Source organism: Linepithema humile, chromosome 5, assembly GCF_040581485.1.
Source record: "Linepithema humile isolate Giens D197 chromosome 5, Lhum_UNIL_v1.0, whole genome shotgun sequence".
In the NCBI taxonomy this organism is placed as follows: Eukaryota; Metazoa; Arthropoda; class Insecta; order Hymenoptera; family Formicidae; genus Linepithema; species Linepithema humile.
This window is the reverse complement of record NC_090132.1, coordinates 28,983,343-29,004,269: the sequence shown is the minus strand read 5'-3', so window position 1 is coordinate 29,004,269 and position 20,927 is coordinate 28,983,343. Positions and strand designations below refer to the sequence as shown.

General features: G+C 38.0%; 1 protein-coding gene and 1 long non-coding RNA gene across 2 annotated transcripts; one reads left to right on the top strand and one right to left on the bottom strand.

The window, feature by feature from the left end:
- Window positions 1–142: 142 nt before the first annotated feature.
- Window positions 143–20,408, bottom strand: LOC105678099 (paired mesoderm homeobox protein 2A-like). The gene is made up of 3 exons (XM_012377140.2): window positions 18,718–20,408; window positions 16,555–16,748; window positions 143–3,595 (listed from the first exon to the last, which is right to left on the bottom strand). The coding sequence occupies exons 1-3, from the start codon at window positions 19,073–19,075 to the stop codon at window positions 3,206–3,208; spliced, it is 942 nt and encodes a 313-aa protein (XP_012232563.1). The 5' UTR covers window positions 19,076–20,408; the 3' UTR covers window positions 143–3,205.
- On the top strand, window positions 9,616–11,366 carry LOC137000254 (uncharacterized). Its single transcript, XR_010890539.1, has 2 exons — window positions 9,616–10,092; window positions 10,654–11,366. It is a non-coding gene; the product is annotated as an uncharacterized lncRNA (long non-coding RNA).
- Window positions 20,409–20,927: the final 519 nt, after the last annotated feature.

The following is a 20,927-nucleotide window of genomic DNA, read 5'->3' as shown; positions in this document are numbered from 1 at the left end:
TTAAAAAAAATATGAAATGTAAATAGAATAAATAGAAATGTCGACTGTTAGATATATAGTTTAAGATAAACAATGTAATGAAATATTTTATGGGAATTACTGATTTCGGCAATCAATGGAGAGAATGAGTATAAGTATGGTGTAAAACACTAATTTCATATATTTATAGCAACAACTGTACAAGTTTCAGTTCACACATATCGATAATTACCATTCGTTAACCTTAACAATAATGGCGGGAGCAACGAAGCTGTTCAGAGTCCACGAACGCTTCCTGGCTTGCGGAGACGAGCCTCTTTCCCCTCTCGTCGCGGATAATCGATAATCCGCGTCTTTCTCGGAGACGAGCGAATGTGTGGCTCGCTACGCACCAGTAATACGCAGTATTGTAAAAGTGTCTCGTTAAAAAATCACATTCGTTATCGAACTGGGATATGGATCGCCTCAGGACACGGTAGAAATTTCCGCATATTAAAACCATCAATTTTCAGAGGACCAACGGCTTTATTTCTCTGCAAAATATCGTTTCGTAATAATTTCGATATTTTTAATCGCGTTAACAACCAGTGGTGAGCTCTTATTCGTTAAATATCCGACACGAATTTTTCCTAATCACAGTCGCCGTTTAATACTTTACGAAAATATTATATTGAAATACAAACAAGTGTTCTCTTCACGAGAAACTGCACAAAATGGAGATCTTAACGCGATTTCAAATATGTCTATAATTTTATTGATAATAACACTGATATAGAGGGAGCTAAAATATTTGATCGTTGGCCTTCTAAAAATTGAAGCAAATTTCACGAGAGACTTGTGGGAGGAAAAAAAATACTTTCGGGTGAACTATACATACCTTCGTCTTAACTAATGTACATTTATACATCTCACTATAAAATAGATTCAGTCGTAATCGATAAACTATACATACGCAGAATAAGATGCGCTCGTTATCGGCGCGCGACGAGCATGTCACATCGCCGCCGAAAATTGTCCATCGTATATTGTGATAAGACAGGTACCCTTGCTCTTCTTGGTACAAGACATATAGGACGGTATGTAAGTATTTATTTTAAGGACTTCCTAAAGAGAAATTCCGTCGATCTGCGAATTAATGCGAATCAATTGTCCTGTACTACAGCAATTCTCGATATAAGACAGAGATTTTGGGTAATTAAATTTCTCTTTTCGCCGAATAAAAAGATCAATTCACAAAGATCGCACGCAATTGCAAAAGAAGTTGCGAGTCAATGACAAAAATGTATTGATATAATCGATAGTAGATTGATAGCCATAATCATGTTTTCGGCTATCGATTTTCCGTATATATATATAGACAACTAATATACATTACAGATATTTTTAAATATATAGAGACAACACATCTTTAACATAGATAGAGAAGATATATATAACAGTTTTAGTGAATTGATGTAGGTTTAATCAACTTTGAAAGAAAAATAAATGCAATAATTTCGTTTTCCGAATTTTTTTCACTCCCGATTCGTCAGAATGAGTTTTCATACATCGAGAATCACTTTTACTTTGACGCCACAGCAAGATTCTGCTTTTTTTTTTTCCTTTTCCTATTAATCGCTGCTTTAAGATTTGATCGATCGGCTATTCGACAGGTCGTTGGAATCGCGCACAGTGCGAAGCACATTTGGTATTTGCGTCAAGGATTTTACTATGGAGAAGTACATGTTTCGCTACTACACAATAAATGTCGCAGGAGATTTTCACGATGTGGCCATAATTTTCAGTACGTAAATCAATCTCGGTAAATGATCCGTGAACTAAGTCTGAAGTGAGTCCAGTGATGTTCGCGAGAGATTAATAGTATTTTTACAGATACTATTCTACGCTGTGTTTCTTGTTAATTCTATCTCGGCATTGTCGATTGAAAATAATAGAGATGCAGACGGAAACAAAAGTTTAACGCTCCACGAGGATTTAAATAACATGGTTAATAATGTATCGTCTTTTTAAATATAAAGCTCACACGTTCCTTACAATTATGATAAAAGGAATAAATTACTAAAAATGTAATATAATATTTAAAGTAATTCAAGATTATCTTACAGTTAAATTAATAATTACTTTATTCAAATAGATTAATCTCCATTTAAAGTTATTGTTTCATTCAATTCTCGCAAGTATGATTTATTCATTCATAAAATAAAAGATGTGAAATAAAGAAATTTTTATAAAAATCTTTAACTTAATTTTTTAATTATGATTTAGCGTTTATTTATTGTATTTAAATTAAATTTTAGCGCTTTTTGTCAGGATGGAATTTTTTTTAATATAAAATTATGTAAAGACATATTTAGCAAAGCAATATAATTTCATAATGTTTTACTCTTATTTCTCGAGAACATTAAAGCTTTCGTCTGAAGTAAATGCGTTTGCAACTCTATTATTCTCGATATTAACCGAAATTTGAAACCAATACAAGGTTAAATCCATTCACACTACTTTCGATTATTTTGAACTAGTAGTCTCGGTTTCAAACCGGGTAGCAATGCCTTAAAGCAGCGTTTCCCAAGTTGTGCCTTCTTTTAAAATTACTTTGTTAAGTGTCATACAATATAATAGCATTATTAGAAACAATATTTCATATGACATAATATACACTATTATCTACAAATATGTCAACATTGTAGTAAATTAAAGAACAATGAAAAAAGATTATCAAGGAAATATATATTACTTTCTACATTTATCACAGGAAAATGCAAAACAAGCGTGATGCATTCCGGCTGTTTAAGATTCGAATGAAAAAAAAAATGTCCTCCTTATCAAATTTACGAGACATTGTGTCCGATTGGCTTCTAAATCATCGAAATTCAATTTAATAATCTACGTGATATTTACCTCATGATTCTTGACTTTTTTAATGGCTTGCGTGCAAATTGCAGAATGCATCTCAGCGGACGCTGCCTTAAAGCAAGCCGCCGCACCTTCTTCCTCTTGACTGCCTAAAAGTATCTTTGTCAAAAATATCAGCAGCGCGTCCTACCGGAGTCCTTCGTGTTAAGGATACCGCATGTGAGGGTGGACGCCGACGGATTCGCGGGAGGCTGAGGCCCGAGAAAAATCCGGGGCGCTCTCTGAACAGCGTGTCGTTTCCGCGTTCACGAGCGGGCGGCTCTCTGTATTTACACTCTCCGCCACGCCAGTGACGGGGGAGGAGGGAGACGGTTTAGTAGAGATTCGCGGTCTTTAGCGGCAACGGATCCAGCAGATAGGGCGGCAGGGCCGCCGAGAAGGGCCTGGGACTGCAGGAGCCCCAGGTGCCGCCGCCGCTGCTGCTACCTCGAGCGTTCGGCGAGCCGCCGTCCGTGCCGTCCGAGTGTTTCACGTTCACCAGGCTTTGATTGGTGATCGGCTTGATCTCGTTCGACGACAGCACGCTGTTCGAGCCGCCGGGCGGCGTCGCGGGACTCCTCGGCGAGCGTCCCTCCGCTTTCACGGTGCCGGTCACAGGACTAGACGCGCCGCTGTCGGCCCCGATGCCGCTCTGCGACGTGGACTTCTGCTGGGCCAGCCTCTCCTGCTTGCGGAACTTGGCGCGTCGGTTCTGAAACCACACCTGCAACGACAGGAACGCGGATGGCGTTAGATTTTGTTGCTCCAGGTTTCTTTTCGTTGCTGCATTTCGTTGAATTCATCGAAAAGATACGCGAGAGGATTCACGCGGGAAATTAATGCGCGAACAAAAAGACGAGCGATCAATCGGAATTTAATTATGCAATATTTAAAACTTGTGCATACGTCTATTTGTATCTTCGCGTGTTAAATAGAATTCGGGAATTTATGGATATCTTGGCGCTAAATTTACATACCACTTCTCATAATCTACATAGGATATTCATGTTTCAGTCTCGAAACAGTTTATGTCCATATTAATTTTTAATCCGATAGAAGTAACAATTATTTGTCTAGTGAGAAAATGGAAATTCTCACAGAAAATTATAAATTGACAGCGAAGATGATGTTCAGTACACATAATTTAATAGATAAATATCATTTCAAATTAATGTTCGGCTTGATTCTCAGATTTACCGTGTACGATTCCGCTATCAAATAATCACGCTAATCTGCTCACGAAGTCAAAAATAGATGAAAATCTACGCTGGACTCGCAATTAAGACTCCAATTGGACGCTGTCCGCGATTAGCGGAAAGCGCTACAGGGATGTTTCCTGTTGCGACACGAGAAATCGTCGCGCGGAAAGCGTCAGAGTTCGGGGCTCGTCAGAGCGAAACGGCGAGGCCGGCCGTTTGGCGCGCTCGTAATTGGCCCTAGCCGGCCAAATGAAATATTTAACGAATAAAATAAACAGACACCTGCGGTGACCTGCATGTTAAAGTAGCGGATTTATTTGCTTTAGCGTTTATCTGACCGGCGGCGCTGCCCTCGTCCACCCTTTTCCCCTTCGTCCCTCCATCTCGTCGCTCTGCCCCCACCCTATCGCCGACTCCCTTACGGTGCCGCGATCCCCTTCAATCTCCGTCCCTCCTCGTCACTCCCTAAACGTTCGTTCCTCAACGTGCGCGCACGTGAATCCCACCCCCGGATTTTCCAGGGGCGGCTACGTTCAGGGCTCGTAGGACGTAACTGCTCGAGCTGTCGGCTGAAGCGAGGGGAGACTGCACGGGGGATGGAAGGGACGCGAGGTGGGTGGCGGGAGAGTGGGCACCGCGGGGGCGACGGGAGGCGACGGCGGGGGCGCAGGACACCATGATGAACGTGATTGCCCTTTCCGGCTGGCAAACACTGGGGCTATTGGATTTTTATCAGCTGCTACGGCTGTGCTGCCTGCCGTCGCTGCCGGACGTCGCGCGCCGGTTGCGCGACCGGCGCGGCGATTTTTCGCGAAATTCGAGTCGTAACTACGCGGCGAACGCCGCGAGTCCGCTCGCGCGTTAATTAATCCAAAATTGATTACACCTGGCATTCTGTTTCTTCATGACCTGCCGTTAGCTCATAAAAAAGATAGAAATAAAACCCGAAATCACAATTCTGGAGAAGAAAAAACTGAAGGGAAAAGCTTTTTAAGACGGAAAAAGATTCTTCTGTTTTCATAATTAACGATATATCTAATTAGAAGTTTTATTTTATATATATGAATGTATAGAGAGATACACATACACACACATAAATATTAATTTCACGGATAATGATGTCTATTTCACAGCGATTGCTTATTAAATACAACAATACACTTTATCTGTCCGTCCAAGACGTCGTCTCTAAATTGTAAAATAAAAAAGAAGTGTGTGTTCGTGCAGAAATTATGATTCGATAAGTTTTATGTAACTTTTGTAGAGAAGGAACGTCGGATAAAGTCTGCAATTCATTTTTCTTAAATTGTCTCGCGATTGTCGACTACGTCATGAACGTGGTACGTGCCAAAGACAACGCTAATAATTCGTATTTGGCTACGGACCAAACCTCGAGCAGACCGTAGCATGTGTGCCGTTGTTTGCCAAAGTGACGACGACGACGAGGCGAATTAGGGTGAGAGAGCGCGTTCGCGCGCGCCCGCGCGCGCGCGGGCGTAGCGTTAATGTTAAACAAATACACCGCGCCAAAATAAAGTGCAACAAGGCATGTCGACAGATGTCCAGCACCTTCTGGATAAATATTTAATCGCCTCTTTATGGAAGCTGTACGGGAATTCTACCCTCCGCTCTTTTCCGATCATGCGGTTCAATACGCGATACGTCTGTGCCTAAGTTTATTTTATTTTGTCATTATTCTATTTTTTCTCTCGTCCATTTCGTAATTCGCAAACGTGTTTGATTGATTGACGAAAATTTTTATTAACTAACTTCGTTTCTAATATTCATCGACAATGCTTCGGTTTTGAATAAGTTTCTTCAATTTCGTTTTCTGTTTTTACGATTAAACATTATTATTAAATAAAGAAATCACGCAGGAACGTAACATGATATATTTTATGCATGACTCTCTCTCATCAGCGAAGATTGTAATTCAATATTCGGCAATCATTATACAGTAGGCATTTCACAAAGTTTTTATTAAGTTATTGCTTTTTAATTAAATTAATGTTATCTTAATTTTGTGTCAATTTTTCTTTTAATTATACTTTATATTATGCACTCAATGCTTATTTTATTACTCATGAACAAAATATTGATCAAAAACTTAATCACTTTACGTTCAAAATAAAAACAGATTAAAATGGTTTCTTGTAATTTTTGGAAAAAGGATCAACTTCAAATTAAATACAAATTATGTAATACAAAGAATGCACAGTTGCACGCACTTGCGACGCACTTTTACGTAGATAAAATATGTCTCATAAATGTACAAATGTAGGTTAATAATATATTAATTAACGTATAAATACTTATGTTGATACACTTTTTATATTCATAAACATATCATTAATCTACGTACAAGCACTTTCGTATGCGAAAATGTTATAGCAGTAGTTACTTTTGTGTTTAATACTGTTTGATCGAATCTCGGTTATTTCCTATGTTGATGCCGATGGTCAAAGTAAATATCGAAGCATTAGGAATTCTACAGAAGCACCGCACGATCGTGCAATTTGTGCTGCGCTTATCCGTTCAGTTCACCCTATGCTTAGGCGTTGTCGTGATTTTCCCTTCTCGAACCAGTTAACCGCGGATTTCGCTCGGTTGCTTTCTGACCCTGGGTTGATCTAATTCGGCATCGACGAGATACATTTCGACAAGTAATATAATTATACATTTTAACGCCATCAGCTAATAAAATTCGACATATACGCAAAGCCTATAAATAATAGAAAGAGAGAGAGAGAGAGAGAGAGAGAGAGAGAAGGAATATTCTAAATTTTATTATATACTTTATAAATAAAATTTGACAGAATTCCAATATCACATCTAATTATAAAAAAATTTAAAGTCCGATAAAAAATAGAAATGTCATTTAATCAAATTCTCGCTAAGAGATATTTACAAGTTAGAGATTTTATAGATAACAAAAAAGTACGTAGAAATTGGATTGACCTCATTTATAAGGCCATCAAACGTACGATATACAATACTAGAAAAATATATAATACTAAAAATATGCTTTAAGAGATATTTCATTTATAACATTATAGATCTTCAATTTCCATCAGTTTTAAAAACAGACGTACTCACTATTTTATTAATGGTTTAAAAAAACATTACATAATGACGTAGTATAGCGAAGTGATTTGCTTTCGCGATTAAAAGAAAATGTTAATCGTCAAAATGTTAAGTTTTGTGTACATCTAATTAATTTCTAATGAAATCATTTCGACGATCGCACCAATAAAAGCGAATGTCTCCACGCTAAGCGGAGCAGACCGTAATTAAGACTGAGATGGCAGGGTGATGCGCCTTCACCCTAAACTTATTTCCTTAATTGAAAGTCTGGACTGCTGCAGTTTGCGTACAATAGATATAGACAGATAGAGAGGATACAAGAAAAACAATGATACTAAACCTGATTAACTTTGCACATTACTCGCTCTTACACATTACTCTTAATTTAATACATAACGTTAATGTAATTAACGTTGTATATTAAAGGTATTTAATGTTAATTACATTAACGTTCATTACATTACATTAACGTTAATGTAATTAACATCAAATACCTTGTAAAAATCACTTTATTTTGAACCAAAAACTAATATCATACTATATTAATAAAAAAGAAGAGAAACAAATTGACTCTAAAGTGATAACAAAATCTTTTAAACTCGAATCGATCTTTCTCGCAAAAACCAGAGATGTTCAATTTCTTTTGTATTCTTTCAGAGTTATTAAATAATTTCTTTTCCTGTCATTCCTGTCAAAAATAATGCTTCATTTTACTACCACGGTGCGCAACCAAATTTATTCGGCTGAAAAAATGTAAGAAAAGCGGCACCGAACACCGTCTGTCACGACCGGCTATTTCGAGTGTCAAGAATCAAATCGCGACAATCGCAAAACGACGATGGGATTGTTGCTGGAACGCCGCGCGAAATGACGTGGCCGCGTACGAAACGTGACGGAATTATTCTCGGCGGCGCGCATCCTGTCCTCGTCGTTCCTCTCCTCCTCCCCTGACCGACGTTCTTAATGCGCCGTTCCGCGGATGATACCCAGCAGGACAGTTTTTAATCACTGTAAGTGGATCTACATAGAGCTTGCAATTACCAGCGCACACTCTGGCATGGGCCCCTTGTGTATCAGCTCAGCCCCGACACCAGCCGCCAGAGCCCGGGCGAACGTTTTCCCCATTTCATCCCTCCATGCCGCCGACTGCAGCAACCCCTCGACTCCCGGAATCGTCTCCCGTTCCCAGCCCCGCGCCCCTCATCCGTCCCGTCCTTCCCATCTTGTTCTCTCTCTCTTTCACTCTTTCCGTTCCCGGCCCTTAGACGTCGCATCCTTCTTCCTTTTATAGTCGCGTTCTCCCTCTCAGCATTCATCTTCCTCTTGTGCCTCTCTTTCTCTCTCTCTCTCTCTCTCTCTCTCTCTCTCTCTCTCTCTCTCTCTCTCTCTCTCTCTTTCTCCCTCATCATCTTACAGCTTTAGTCTGTCTCTCCTTCCTCTGCTTCTTTCTTTCCTTTTCTGTCCTTTTTGAAATCGTCTCTTTTTCCATTTGGTTATTCTCTTCATCCCTTGGATCTCATGTCTCCTCCCGTCTCTCTCTCTCTCTCTCTTTCTTGTTCCTACCTCATCCCTCTTGCGTTCTCTTTTCAATGTTCGACTTCTCTTTCTTTCTTCAGTTTCTCCTTTTTCGACTTTCGCTGTGCTTCTCGCTCCAGACTTCTCATCCCTTCAAGAGTGAACCCTTAGTCGCGAGCGTGCTTGTCTCTGTCTCCCGCAAAAGACAGGGGGACGCCTTGTTTCACTTGACAGCGACGTATCCCACCGAGAGATGGAAGGAAATTCACGTTGATTTTTCGACGGTTGTACTCCAGAGGCCTCGAAATTGCTCTGTCCGACTTTCAGCTTCAACATAGGTCTCTCGAACGCTCACCTCGGATGAGCAGGGATCAAATCGAAGCTCAAGTGTCAATCGATGAAGCAATGGGAAAATATAAAAATTATTTAATCAGACTTTGTCCTCATGATATTATTCAATTGAATACTTTTTTTATTATTCAAAATAGTATAATAACAAAATAGTATAATCTTGGCTCAAATCATACGTATTTTATATATTTCGTTTTTTTTTTAACTTTATAAAATTGTCGTGAGATGTAAGGTATAAAATTAAATCTTTATTGAAATAGAAAAATTAATTATATCAAATAATATTTTTATTTTAAAGTATCTCAATTTAGTTTTCCCGCGCGTCTTAATTTATAATATTAAATAATTCAACATGCTTCAATAATGTATCATATATAAGTATTAAATTTGTTATAATTAATTACAAGATATCTTTCGTATTAATAAGTATTATTAAGTAAAAATGTTCACTAATAATAAATTTTTCAATGTGTATTATTCAGTCAAATTCTATATTCGCGTTTTTTTATATCTATTAATATCTTTTATATTTTTCTCGAATATATGCAAATACAAAATTATTATACTTTCTTTAATCGACTAAATTACAAAATTCTCTGATGATGAAAATTTTATATTTAATTTAATTTCAAACAAAACTTTCTTTAGTGGAATTTTAACTTCTAAACTTTTATATATCAGTCAATTAATAGCAGTCAATTAATACTATCAATATCATTCACACAACACGAAATATCGCAATTGATCTTTTCGAGAGCCAGTGTTTTTTTTCCACCCATCTCACATCGATGACGTGCACGTTCACGGGTGAATATTAATCTCGAAAAACGCGACTTCGATCGTCCCATACCGAAACGCTGCTGCCGCCTCATCCCTTTGCAATATTACATCCCGCGCACTTGACATCCCAATTTAGAAAGAGAGGAAGAGAGGGCAGGTTTGGAGCACGTATTATGCACAGCTCCGCTGCTCTACTACGTTAATGGAAATGTAATTCATACCGGGTGACATGTGACTCAGAGCAACGAAACGTGCCGCCACGCGACGGTCAGAGCATTGTAGTCAATGAGATGTAAGTGTGAAGTATCGTTCACATAAAGCTAACATACAGCATTAGATGCCGTACACAAAAGACGACGTAAATGTTGCAGAATTCTTTGCTCATTTTGTTTGTTGATTTGTCCGCGTAAAGTTAATACAAAAACTAGAAATTTTTGCCGAAATTAGAATAATTTTTATAGTTGTAAAAGTGTAATGCAATTATTATCTCCATGAAGCAAATGTGAAACTTTTTAATATTTTTACAATGACGAGACAAACAAAAAGCACAAGAAAATTAGATTTTGCGAATTGAATTACATCACGTTAAAAAATAAGCATTTTAAAAAAATATAGAAATGTCTAATTATTCAGAGTTTTTTTTTGAAAAAAAGTAATCTAATTATATGCAATATATTTTTTGCACTGTATTTTTAATTTTTTTGTATTAAAGTTTAAAATCGCGCTGCTATTGCAAGTGCATTACAACTGTTACGTTATTACACTTGTGATCATTATGTGAACGATCCTTAAATCTACTACGACTAGAATGAATTCCCTGCTAATCAGAAGCTTATTGGCTCTTTGTGTGCAGCTTGTGTTGTGTGGCACCGATCCAATCGACAAGAGATGTGGATCAGCACAGATCCCGCGCCACGCTCATTGCCGATAAGCGGTGCGAAAGATGAAAACGTGGAGCAGGACCCGCAGGTATAACTCAATCGTCAAATGACTCACAACTGTCTCCTCGAAGACAGATGAGATTCGACGAAATGAAGATTGCCTGCTGTTGGAGAAACCTTGTATAATGCGTGACCAGAATAAAGATTACTCAATCGAGATAAATTTTCTTCACACACAAATTTTATTAACGCAAGAAATTGAATAAACGTTTGCCAAAGCTAAAAGTTTATACGACGGAAAGTCGAAAAATGAATGAACTTTTTTGATTCTCAATCAATTTAAAATATCTTTTCACTTTTTGACTTACCCTCGTTTTAATATAACATTTTTGTTTTGAAAAGAAAACATCGTCTCCGCCTTCCTCGATTTAAATAATGAAAAAAAAGTGTATATGTACGGAAATTTATTTTATTGTAAAATAATTAAATTATAATAAAATATTTTAGATTAAATATAAAAATTAAATGTTTTCTTTCTACATTCTGCTAAAAATGTAAGAAAAAATATCTCGAAAGATTAGAAGCGTACATTATCAGAATTCTTGACAGATGAGTAAGTTAAAGTATATTGCTGTAGTATTTTGATACAATTCTAAAATAACAATAAAAAAGAGATAAATAAAAATTTGTGACGCATTCTACAAAATAAACGTGGTGTAATCTTCGTGTTCTTCGAATGACAACCAGAGAAATTGAATCTACAGAATGCTAATTGTCTTATGATGGATATGAGTTTTTCTAGTGAAATGGTTTCGTGTATCGTGATCGTTTCTATCGATCAAACTCACTTTAATATTCTTCCCATCCGAACCGAGTAAAACTGTTATCATCGACTGTCAAAACGAGTGACATGTTTTTTAAACGTATTTTCGTTCAAAAACTGTTATTGACAGTGCGAGTAATAATCTCGACGAAAGATATCACTTTAGCGTTGCACATATGAACCGTATGCGGAGTTGATTTATCAATATTGCATAATGAAGGACATTAATGTCATCAATAATATGTTGGCGCTAATCCGAGTCGCTCAGAATATAGGTGAAATTGTTACTAGCAATTAACATTTCAACTAATTCTTATTTATTTTAACATGAGTGTATTCTTAAGTCAAGTTATACTTAATATCTTTGCTACAATTTTGTTTACTTCTGGCAAAGTACATTTTAAATTGAATGAAATAAAATCACTAGGCTACTTATCTTGAAAGAGATATTAGTAAAACTTTGAAAAGCAAAATAGTTAAAAAAAAACAGAGTTATTAAACTATGAGTTAAAATATAGATAGTAAAAGTAATACGATAAATAAAAAGTGTAAAGGTGTGATTTATATCAGTTTTCATAAAAATATCAAAATTCCCATTCATAGCGCACCGACATCGTTCACTATTATGATCTCTTCTCAATTATTCCTCATATTTTGCCTCATTCATCAAGTCATTTCTCCGGAGACACTTTTTTTTCACCGTTTTGGACGTTGCGCGATCGCGCAGCCGATCTCGTGCGCGACGATCAAATTATAGCCGCTGCATAATGCAAGGAATAGTGTTACAAATTCAATTATCTTTCAGATATTTTTATCGACGTCAGCCGCGCCAACGAGCGACGGGATATTTCTACGCGATGTAACGCGCGCACGTTGAGAGAATCTCGACTATCAATAGCACGCTGACTTAGTTATGCGCGCCTACCCTAACGTTGCCAACTAGAATTCCGATATCCGTTAGAATCGGCCTCTGTTGTTGTAAGGTAATCCGATCTAGCAGCGTGTTTTATCTCTCCTTAAGACGCGCCAACCCGCTACTTTCCACGTCATAATCATTCTCGATCAGTTACCGAACGTACTGTATCCACTTTGCCGCTATTTCACAAACGCAAGATTCAATGTCTTAGTTTAATAGAGATTGTTCAAAGTAAAACAGAAGCGAGATCGATGATTGTTAGAGGAGTGAGAGAACAATAATAAACGTTGCTAAACTTATTGTTAACGCACCAAGAATATCTTATCAGCGATGAACACTTCGCTCACATCATTTATATCTCACGGTAGAACGAGAGAGGGAGAGAGAGAGGGAGAGATAAAATAGAGATAATAAGAGCAGCTGATTAGGAAGTATCTTAAATGAGATATGGAGAAGAAGAAATAATGGTGGATAATGTCCAAAGAAAGAGTTAACGAGAAACATTCCTGCGTAACTCAATTTATACTTCACACTAAGAGAAACTATAGATAGCGAGGGAAAATAGGGGTAGTAATGGCAGCCGATTAGGAAGTATCCTGGAGGCAGGATATGCAGGAAGGGGCGGACAGAGGAAGCCAATGACTCTCGATGCGAGAGGGAGGAAATTTTATCGAGCAGCCGCCATCGACGAGATGGAGAACTGAGAGAGATGGTGGCAGGAACGAGGGGATGAATTGGAGGGCTGGAAGACAGCGGGGGTAGGTAGGATAACTCACGGCAACGAACGAACGAATCACGAATGAAGGGACGAGGAAGCTCTTGAGGGACCGTACGTCCTGTCAGGACGGAGGAGGGCAAAGTCGAGCAGACAAAGGACTTACCCCACCGCGGGGGAGGATAAACCTTGCCAGAGATGGCGGTCGCGCCGCGAACCCGCAAACTACTAGAGTATTAATAGTTATCTCGCGCTTCATTATCGCGCGGTCCTCGTTCATGATACGCGAATACGCGCACATCCGACGCGAAATGTGAATGCATCAGTTATATCAATTTTTAATTGAACGAGTAATGAAATGGATTTTCAAAAATTCCTACAATGCCTCAAAATTGGAACTAAATTCTTATATTTAAGAAAATGTTGTATTACATTTTTTATTCACATGCTGTTATGCGGAAAGAAGAATCACCGTTATTTCTTACGTTTATGATAGAATGCTTTATACCATCGCGCTTATTGACAAAATGTTAATAATTCTAATAATGTCAGCAGTGGTTTTTTCACCGCAACATATGTACGTACATATGATTATTTTTAGTAAAAATAATACGTAAAATCATATATGTAAGTTTATTACATCAATAGAAAAATCAAGAACACGTAAAAATGAGTAAAAAGAGAAAAATATTCGCAAAAAGTAATAAAAATTTAAAAAGCAAAAAACAAAAAAAGATTAAATAAACAAATTGTTTGGAAAACTTCACAAAACTCATGTGAATCCTTGCAGATGAATAAAATATAAGAACTTGTAAAAATGAAATATACGTGCGTGTTTTTCATGCCGGATATCGACATTCCAGAAATGGTTTTTCTTCTCGCTTCTAAAAACAGATTGAATAACTTAATTTTCACTTAGAAAAGTTCGAAGACCACTGAGAAATATTTTTAAACTACAATTTTTCAATAGACAATATTTTAATATATTTTGACATTAACAAAATAATATCTGGAAAAGTTCGTTTTTGCGTATACCGCTTTCCAATTTTGTATGCACAGCATCTTATTTATTGCAATATATTTTAAATAAATAAAAAAATTTATAAATAATAGCAATACTAATACATGTATTTCTCGTCTTAACTTTATAAAATACAGTTACATAACTAGTATCCTCCTAATAATACGTAAAATATCACAAACTAAAAAAAAAAAGATTATAATAACATAGCAAAACATGAAGAAATGTTTAATGAAAAAGCATAATAATAATAATAAGCATCAATCGTGCACATTTTAATTATAAGTTATCTAATTCTAAGATAGCATTAACAATATATTAATGAACACCAGTACTTATAAACAGCAGCAATCTAGAATTCGGGAATCGATGATAATTAGATACATTGCGGAAAGAAACGTTAAGTTCGATCGAATCATAACACGAGACGAAAGCGGCGCTTGGACCCTCAAATTCTGGTATTCCGGCCAACATATAGCAACGACTAATATCACGGGTCAAGGGGTTAACGGCAGCTTAAGTAACTACCGCCACCAAGATGATCGCACTATCGTACAAAAGTGGATTATGCACGTCGGAATATCAAGTCATCTCCACAAATAGCGAGCGATTTGGTTCTACAGTCGTCGAATCGCTATCTCCAATCTCGCTGCCGTGTAATAATATCGCGATTGCCGTTGGCGAACGTTATATTAATCCGCGCCTACGTCTCGGGGATGTGAGATTAAATTTATTGCTCCCTTCTCCGTCAATTTCGCCGAAACCAATGGGATCGTTTGCACTTCTCGTCGCCGGTAATCTGAATGAGATTCAACGAGGTCCTTGGGCGGCGTTAAGTGATGCACGTCAGTCGGAAAATCTAACTTTAGGACCGGTTAGAGTCTGGCGAGCTGTCTAATCGCGTTACCGTGCATGTACCTCACCTGTGTCCTGCCCGCGACACCTGCGTCTTACCTGTGAGCAGGTAACTTAGAATGTGTACAAGCGGAAAAAAAATTTAAAAAAAAAAAGTCGACGAGGAATCTACGACAAATGACCGATTTGCTTGCACTGCTTCGCACTTGTGTTTCGCAGAAACGCGTATAAATTTGTTTTGCATGAAACAAAAACAGTTTCTCGACACAGAATGTTCGATAATTGTCAAAAATGATGATTCTAATGTGATTTGAATAATATTTGAATTGTACACAGATACAAATAATAGTAAAAACTCATTGATAGATTGATCGATGACATAACTTGATCGATTAAAGAAAATTTTGTGCGTTAGCTGATTTTACATGAGTCAAAATTTAATTTAAGTTTCATTAATATAATATTTTAATGTATGCACACGTATCTTTATCGAACATTTAGCATTAAATATGATCTTCCGATTCTGAACTTTCTTTGCTTAATACGAACACTACGTTCAATGTCAACACGAGATGAGAGTTAGATAAGCATATTTTATGCTCATTACATTAATATTAAAAATTAAAAGTTGAGCAGGCGTTTAACTTCCACAGTAAACTTTCGCGTTCGGAAAATGTAGACTTCAAATATTGAACAGCATTTTTGAAGACAGTTTTAGTCATTTGGAAACATGTATATATGTACACCAGTTTATGCAGTGAATAATATATACTTTGAAAAATGGTGTGCGTAAAATTGATTTTTCCGTTGTTACATTGTAAAAAAATTTAGCGTGTTTGTTAAACTACTGTAAATTTGGAATTATTCTCATACATAAAAGATACATCTCGAATTGCGATCGTGAAATGCGCGGTGATTAAATTGTCAAGAATTATCGTGTAAAAATCGCGCAAAATATCAGTGAAAAAAAAAACGCGAACAAAAAAAACTGCTAATCGTCAAATTTTTTCTCGTATCAACAGCAATGTAGGACTCAAGAATGCTACAGGTAATCGTAATTTTACGTATAAAGAACAATTTTACAATAATAATTCCCGAGTCGTTTGTCTTTCGTTCATGATAATCCATCAAGCGCATTAGACAGTATAATCCATCAGCTCGCGACCTGCAGGTAGCCGTGAAAACGAAAATGGTGTGTAATGTAATTACACTACACTCCTTCTTCCAACTCTCCCTCAACTTTCCGCTACTCTTCCTTTACGCGGATAAAGTAAGCTGCACAATGTGCAATGTAAAATGATATATAATCTGGAAACGCGCTCCTTTTCCGCAATAATTGATGGTGAATTATTTTGATCAATACTTAAATTGCGCAATGTACAGCGTTCTGTGCGTTATTAAATTTTTAATAAAAAAACATCTTTCTCAAAATTATATGTCACATTGATAGATAAATACAACTTCAATCGCGAGTAGAGCTTTCATTTGCCAGTTTAGCGTTAAATTTCATAGAAAAGGGATTAACCGTGACAATTGTACTAACCTGGACTCTAGCTTCCGTCAAGTCAATCTTCATAGCGATCTCTTCTCTGGTGTAGATGTCCGGGTAATGCGTCTCTTGGAATGCACGTTCCAATTCTTTCAACTGGGCTGACGTAAATGTTGTTCGTATCCGACGTTGTTTTCTCTTCTCTGCGAGGCCGTCATGTCCTGAATAAGCTTTATATCCCAAACCGCCTGAAATTAAAAATGTGCAGAATGTTAATATAAAAAGTGATTGCATAACGGATTCAACACCAAAAATGCCAGCAATAAAATAATAATGATAAAACAAATGATAATTACAATGTAATGCAAGAAAAAGCAATTGTATTGGTCTGTAAGAGTTTTAGGGTTTTATTAATTTAATTATTCAATTTATCATAATATATAAATATAAAAAAAGAACATGCAATAATAAATCAAAGTATACGATTAAGTATAAATTTATGTGAATATAAAATTTGCTTTCAATATTATATTACGAGTATCTGCGTATAAGTGAATGCACATTTTTCGACATCGTGTAGAAATATAAAACATGCGAAATTTAAAGTGTTAGAGGAATAATCTTTATATGAACGAAAAGTTAAAGTAATAAAAGTATAAGAGTAACGATGACAATAGTAACAAATACATTACATTTATTGGCTGTTACTTTTTGAAATATTCCCGTGTGCTTTTGTGTTTTCCAAGGAAAATTTACATTTATATTCTATTAAATGTTAAAATATATAAAATTGACACCAGAATAAAACAGTGGGGTTTCTGCGGAGATAAGCATAGATATACACATAATTTAATTTACCGAATCTTTTTGTATACATTCATGCTGCTTATATCCGCAAAAAATTTTTATTTTACACGACCGGTGTTACACACCTTTATGACTAATTTCGCTTTTGTAATTAATGATAACTCCTGTTTCTCCAGTAAGTCCATAAAACATTAATTGGAGCATGACAGATACTATGCTGCATAATCTATCCGTCTGACATTCTTGCGCGCACCATGTCGGGACGATATGTGTGATGTTAAATTCAATCGAGATCAATTATCAACGAGGGCGGAGGGAGCTTAGCTCCTTGTTCGTGTGTGACATGTTTAGCCCCTTACAAATCGCCAGAACAAACACAACAAAGCGTCACACATTCATAGCCCGACGGATTGACGCAAGGATAAAGAAGCTCTTGTTAAGCCGCGGCAGTCGGAATTACGAATACGGTATTACTTATATTTATTGTGAATAGTGTTATATTAATATTAATACATGTGATATAACAAAATTATTCATTAATTATTTGTTGAAATGACATAAAAGAACTTGAAATTAAATTGAATATCAATGAACGTGTGATAACGTGTATATTTGTTCGAATATTTAATGAGATGCTCTCTGGATAATTAAGTTAAATAATTATAGATAATTTTACATGTCGTAATACTTTTTTTTTACGTTACGATATATTTCCAAGTTGTGAGTTTTTCCCACACAGCGTGTATATCATTGTCTATGAATGCACAAATATTTTCGTCGTTTTTCGAATGGAATAATCTTTCAAATTTCAGTGAATATCATTTTTCGATAGAATCGAGTATTTCATTTCCATTGTATTAAACTTTCATAATAAATCCCCTAAATGTAATTATATCTCAAGATAATAAGAAAATTTTGAAAGCATCATAAATCACATTATTTTCAACATCAAATGTGCTTAATTAAATGTCAAATTAAAATTCTAATAAAATAAAAAATTTCTTAAAATTAAATAAAGAATAAGATTTGAATGTTTACTAGCACAACCAAGTTTTAATTTTATTTCGATTGTTCGTAACTCACAAAGTATCGATATCTCATCTGTTTAAAAAAATTATAATCACGAAAGAATCTGTTTTTAAAAGTTAATGCAATAAGATCATTTGCCTACAAAATAAAAAAATACGTATTTAATTTCAAAGCACAAGCGATAAAAATTAAAAGCAAAGAACACAATGTATCCTTCCGATACTTGACAAAACATCTAAATTTCGATTTCATTGCAGGAATTGAAGGTTAATAACAGAAAGATTACATAAGAGTCGTAGAAATTCTCCCAAAATACCGTAATAAATCGCTCGGGTGGTGGAATGCTCGAAAAGTGCGTTAATTCGATCAAACGTTACTCACTCTGTAGATTAATGGCCGAGGGGAAGATGGAAGCGGCATGCCGATGAACTTCTTGGGACCTGGCGGCCATTACGGAGCACGGGGTCGAATGGGCCCCGTGGTGTGCGTGGGCGTGGGGGTGTGCTGTGTGATGGGCTGATAACGGATTGCCACCGGCAGCGGCCGCGGCACCGGCGGCCGCGTTACCGGGATAACCGGCGGCCCGCGCCGCGGTGTAGCGATAAGCTTGGCTCATTTGCGAGCACGAGCTCAGATCACCGTAGCTGCATTGCATCTCGCCGGCAGCCAGGGCGCAGCTGGACGCTTCGAAACCGGCGGCCGCCGCGGCCGCGGCCTGGTTCAGATACGAGTAGTCCATGATGCTGCTGCTAGGCCGACTCTGAGCGGATCCACTTCGCGTTATTTCGATGACACTTGGTTACTTCGCGCGCCCTTACTTTTTGCACTTCAGATAACAATGCAGGACCCGCGGGACAGCGCTCGACAGTGACGAGGCAAACTCGGAAACGAACTCGGAAACGACTCGGCGGCGACTGATCGCGTTGGGGATCGCCGCGACGCTCACCACATTCGGTGATGCTCGGAAACAAAAAATATGTGTTCCGCGAAATTTTGTGAAAGAAAAAAAAAAAAAAAAGACACTCGTCGCGCTGGGTGAGAGTGGCGAATGTGGCGACTGACGCGACGCGAGGTCCGGAGGGGTCTAGTCGCGTGTAGACCGCGCGGCTTGTCCGCGGGCCCTTTCGCACGGCCGTTTTCCGGGCCCGCACGGTCGCGGACAAGTCCCAGGATGAACGCGAGCGGTAGGAGCGCGTCTCGCTCTCTCGTCGGCGACGCGTCAGCGAGACCGGGAGCCGGGCCGGGCCGTCGGCTGGGCTCTTCGATAGCGGCTTATGACGCGTAATCGGATCAGCGATATCAAATTATTGCGATTACACCGCGGATAGGAAGAAGTTTTTCGGCCCGCTTAAGAGCGCCCCGTACGACCGACTGGTGGGTCTCCTCAAAATCAAATGATAAGCTTAATTCAATAACCGCCGGTGCCGCGGGTAGGAGCGTGGGTGTGGCCGCGGCCGTTCTCGCGGGGGTTGCGTTTCGCGGGGTGTCCGTCCTGCGGAAGCTGATTCGCCGGCGGCCGAGCCATCCCCGTGACGAGAATGGGGATCGAGACGCCGCCCCGACGCCGACTTCCACCCTCTCCGTGGTTCACGCGGAGCGCCACCCCTCGCTTACGGACCAGACGGCCCTCTCTTCCCCAAACAGCCATCAGCTCGAATGAGTGCTATCATTCGATGACGCACCCCTCCGACCGCCCCACCCTCGCCTTTACGATCGATTCCGCGCCGAGACGCCGACGACGGAAGACGCCGCCGCGTCCTGGCTGCTCCAGTGGATGCGAGGTGCCTGCAGGAGGCTGCGTCGCGTCCCGTAGCGCGGCGGAGACCGTCGGAGCTGTTTACACCTGCGTGCTGTGCCGTGCCGTGCGAAGGATATCACACGGACCGGATTATTCGCGTCGCGCGTCGACGCTAAAGCGCCTAACTAGTCATATTCTGGCTGCTAAATATTAGATCAGGAAAAGAGAGAGAGGGTAATATCGTTTTTTCACGAGTTAACGTGTTGTTTTATCAACAAACGTCATTCTTTTAATACAAATCTAATCGACAAATAAAAAATACAAACTACGTAACAATTGCCGTATCATTCATACAGCAATTTTTCTCGGTTGTTTTGAAGGTAACATTGTATCGAATAAGATTCATTTTCTTTATCTCATTTTCGTCATATCTCGGCTAGATAAACCATTAAATTATAAAAACGATTATTTTTAGATAGAAAACCTACAGCAACAATCTTAAAATTAATCAATAATTTTCAAAACTAACGAGTTTTATTTACGAAGCATTAAAATATACTTGGACAATGATCTGATATGGTTAAAAAGGATGGGAATTGTCGTCTCAATTAAATTTGTACTAGAAAAATTATTTTTATATGTCAAACAAGCCTTTTGAAAAACGATATTATTTTCTTCCAACTCCAAGTACTTCTCATTACGCATTGGAACTGGCATATAATTATAACAAATTAAATAATTTCTATATTTACACGTGACAAACAAAACTTAATGATTGATTGTTTCACCATGTCTGCTGCATGGAAAACTGGATTTACTAAAATTACATCGGATGCGTTGTTGGTGATGGAAA

Excerpts from the sequence above, each read along its gene's own strand:
- LOC105678099 (XM_012377140.2), bottom strand. The coding sequence starts at position 19,075 with ATGGACTACTCGTATCTGAACCAGGCCGCGGCCGCGGCGGCCGCCGGT. Across the intron at positions 16,749-18,717 it reads CTCGGCCATTAATCTACAGA|GCGGTTTGGGATATAAAGCT; the intron begins GTGAGTAACGTT and ends TTTTAATTTCAG. Across the intron at positions 3,596-16,554 it reads TGACGGAAGCTAGAGTCCAG|GTGTGGTTTCAGAACCGACG; the intron begins GTTAGTACAATT and ends CTGTCGTTGCAG.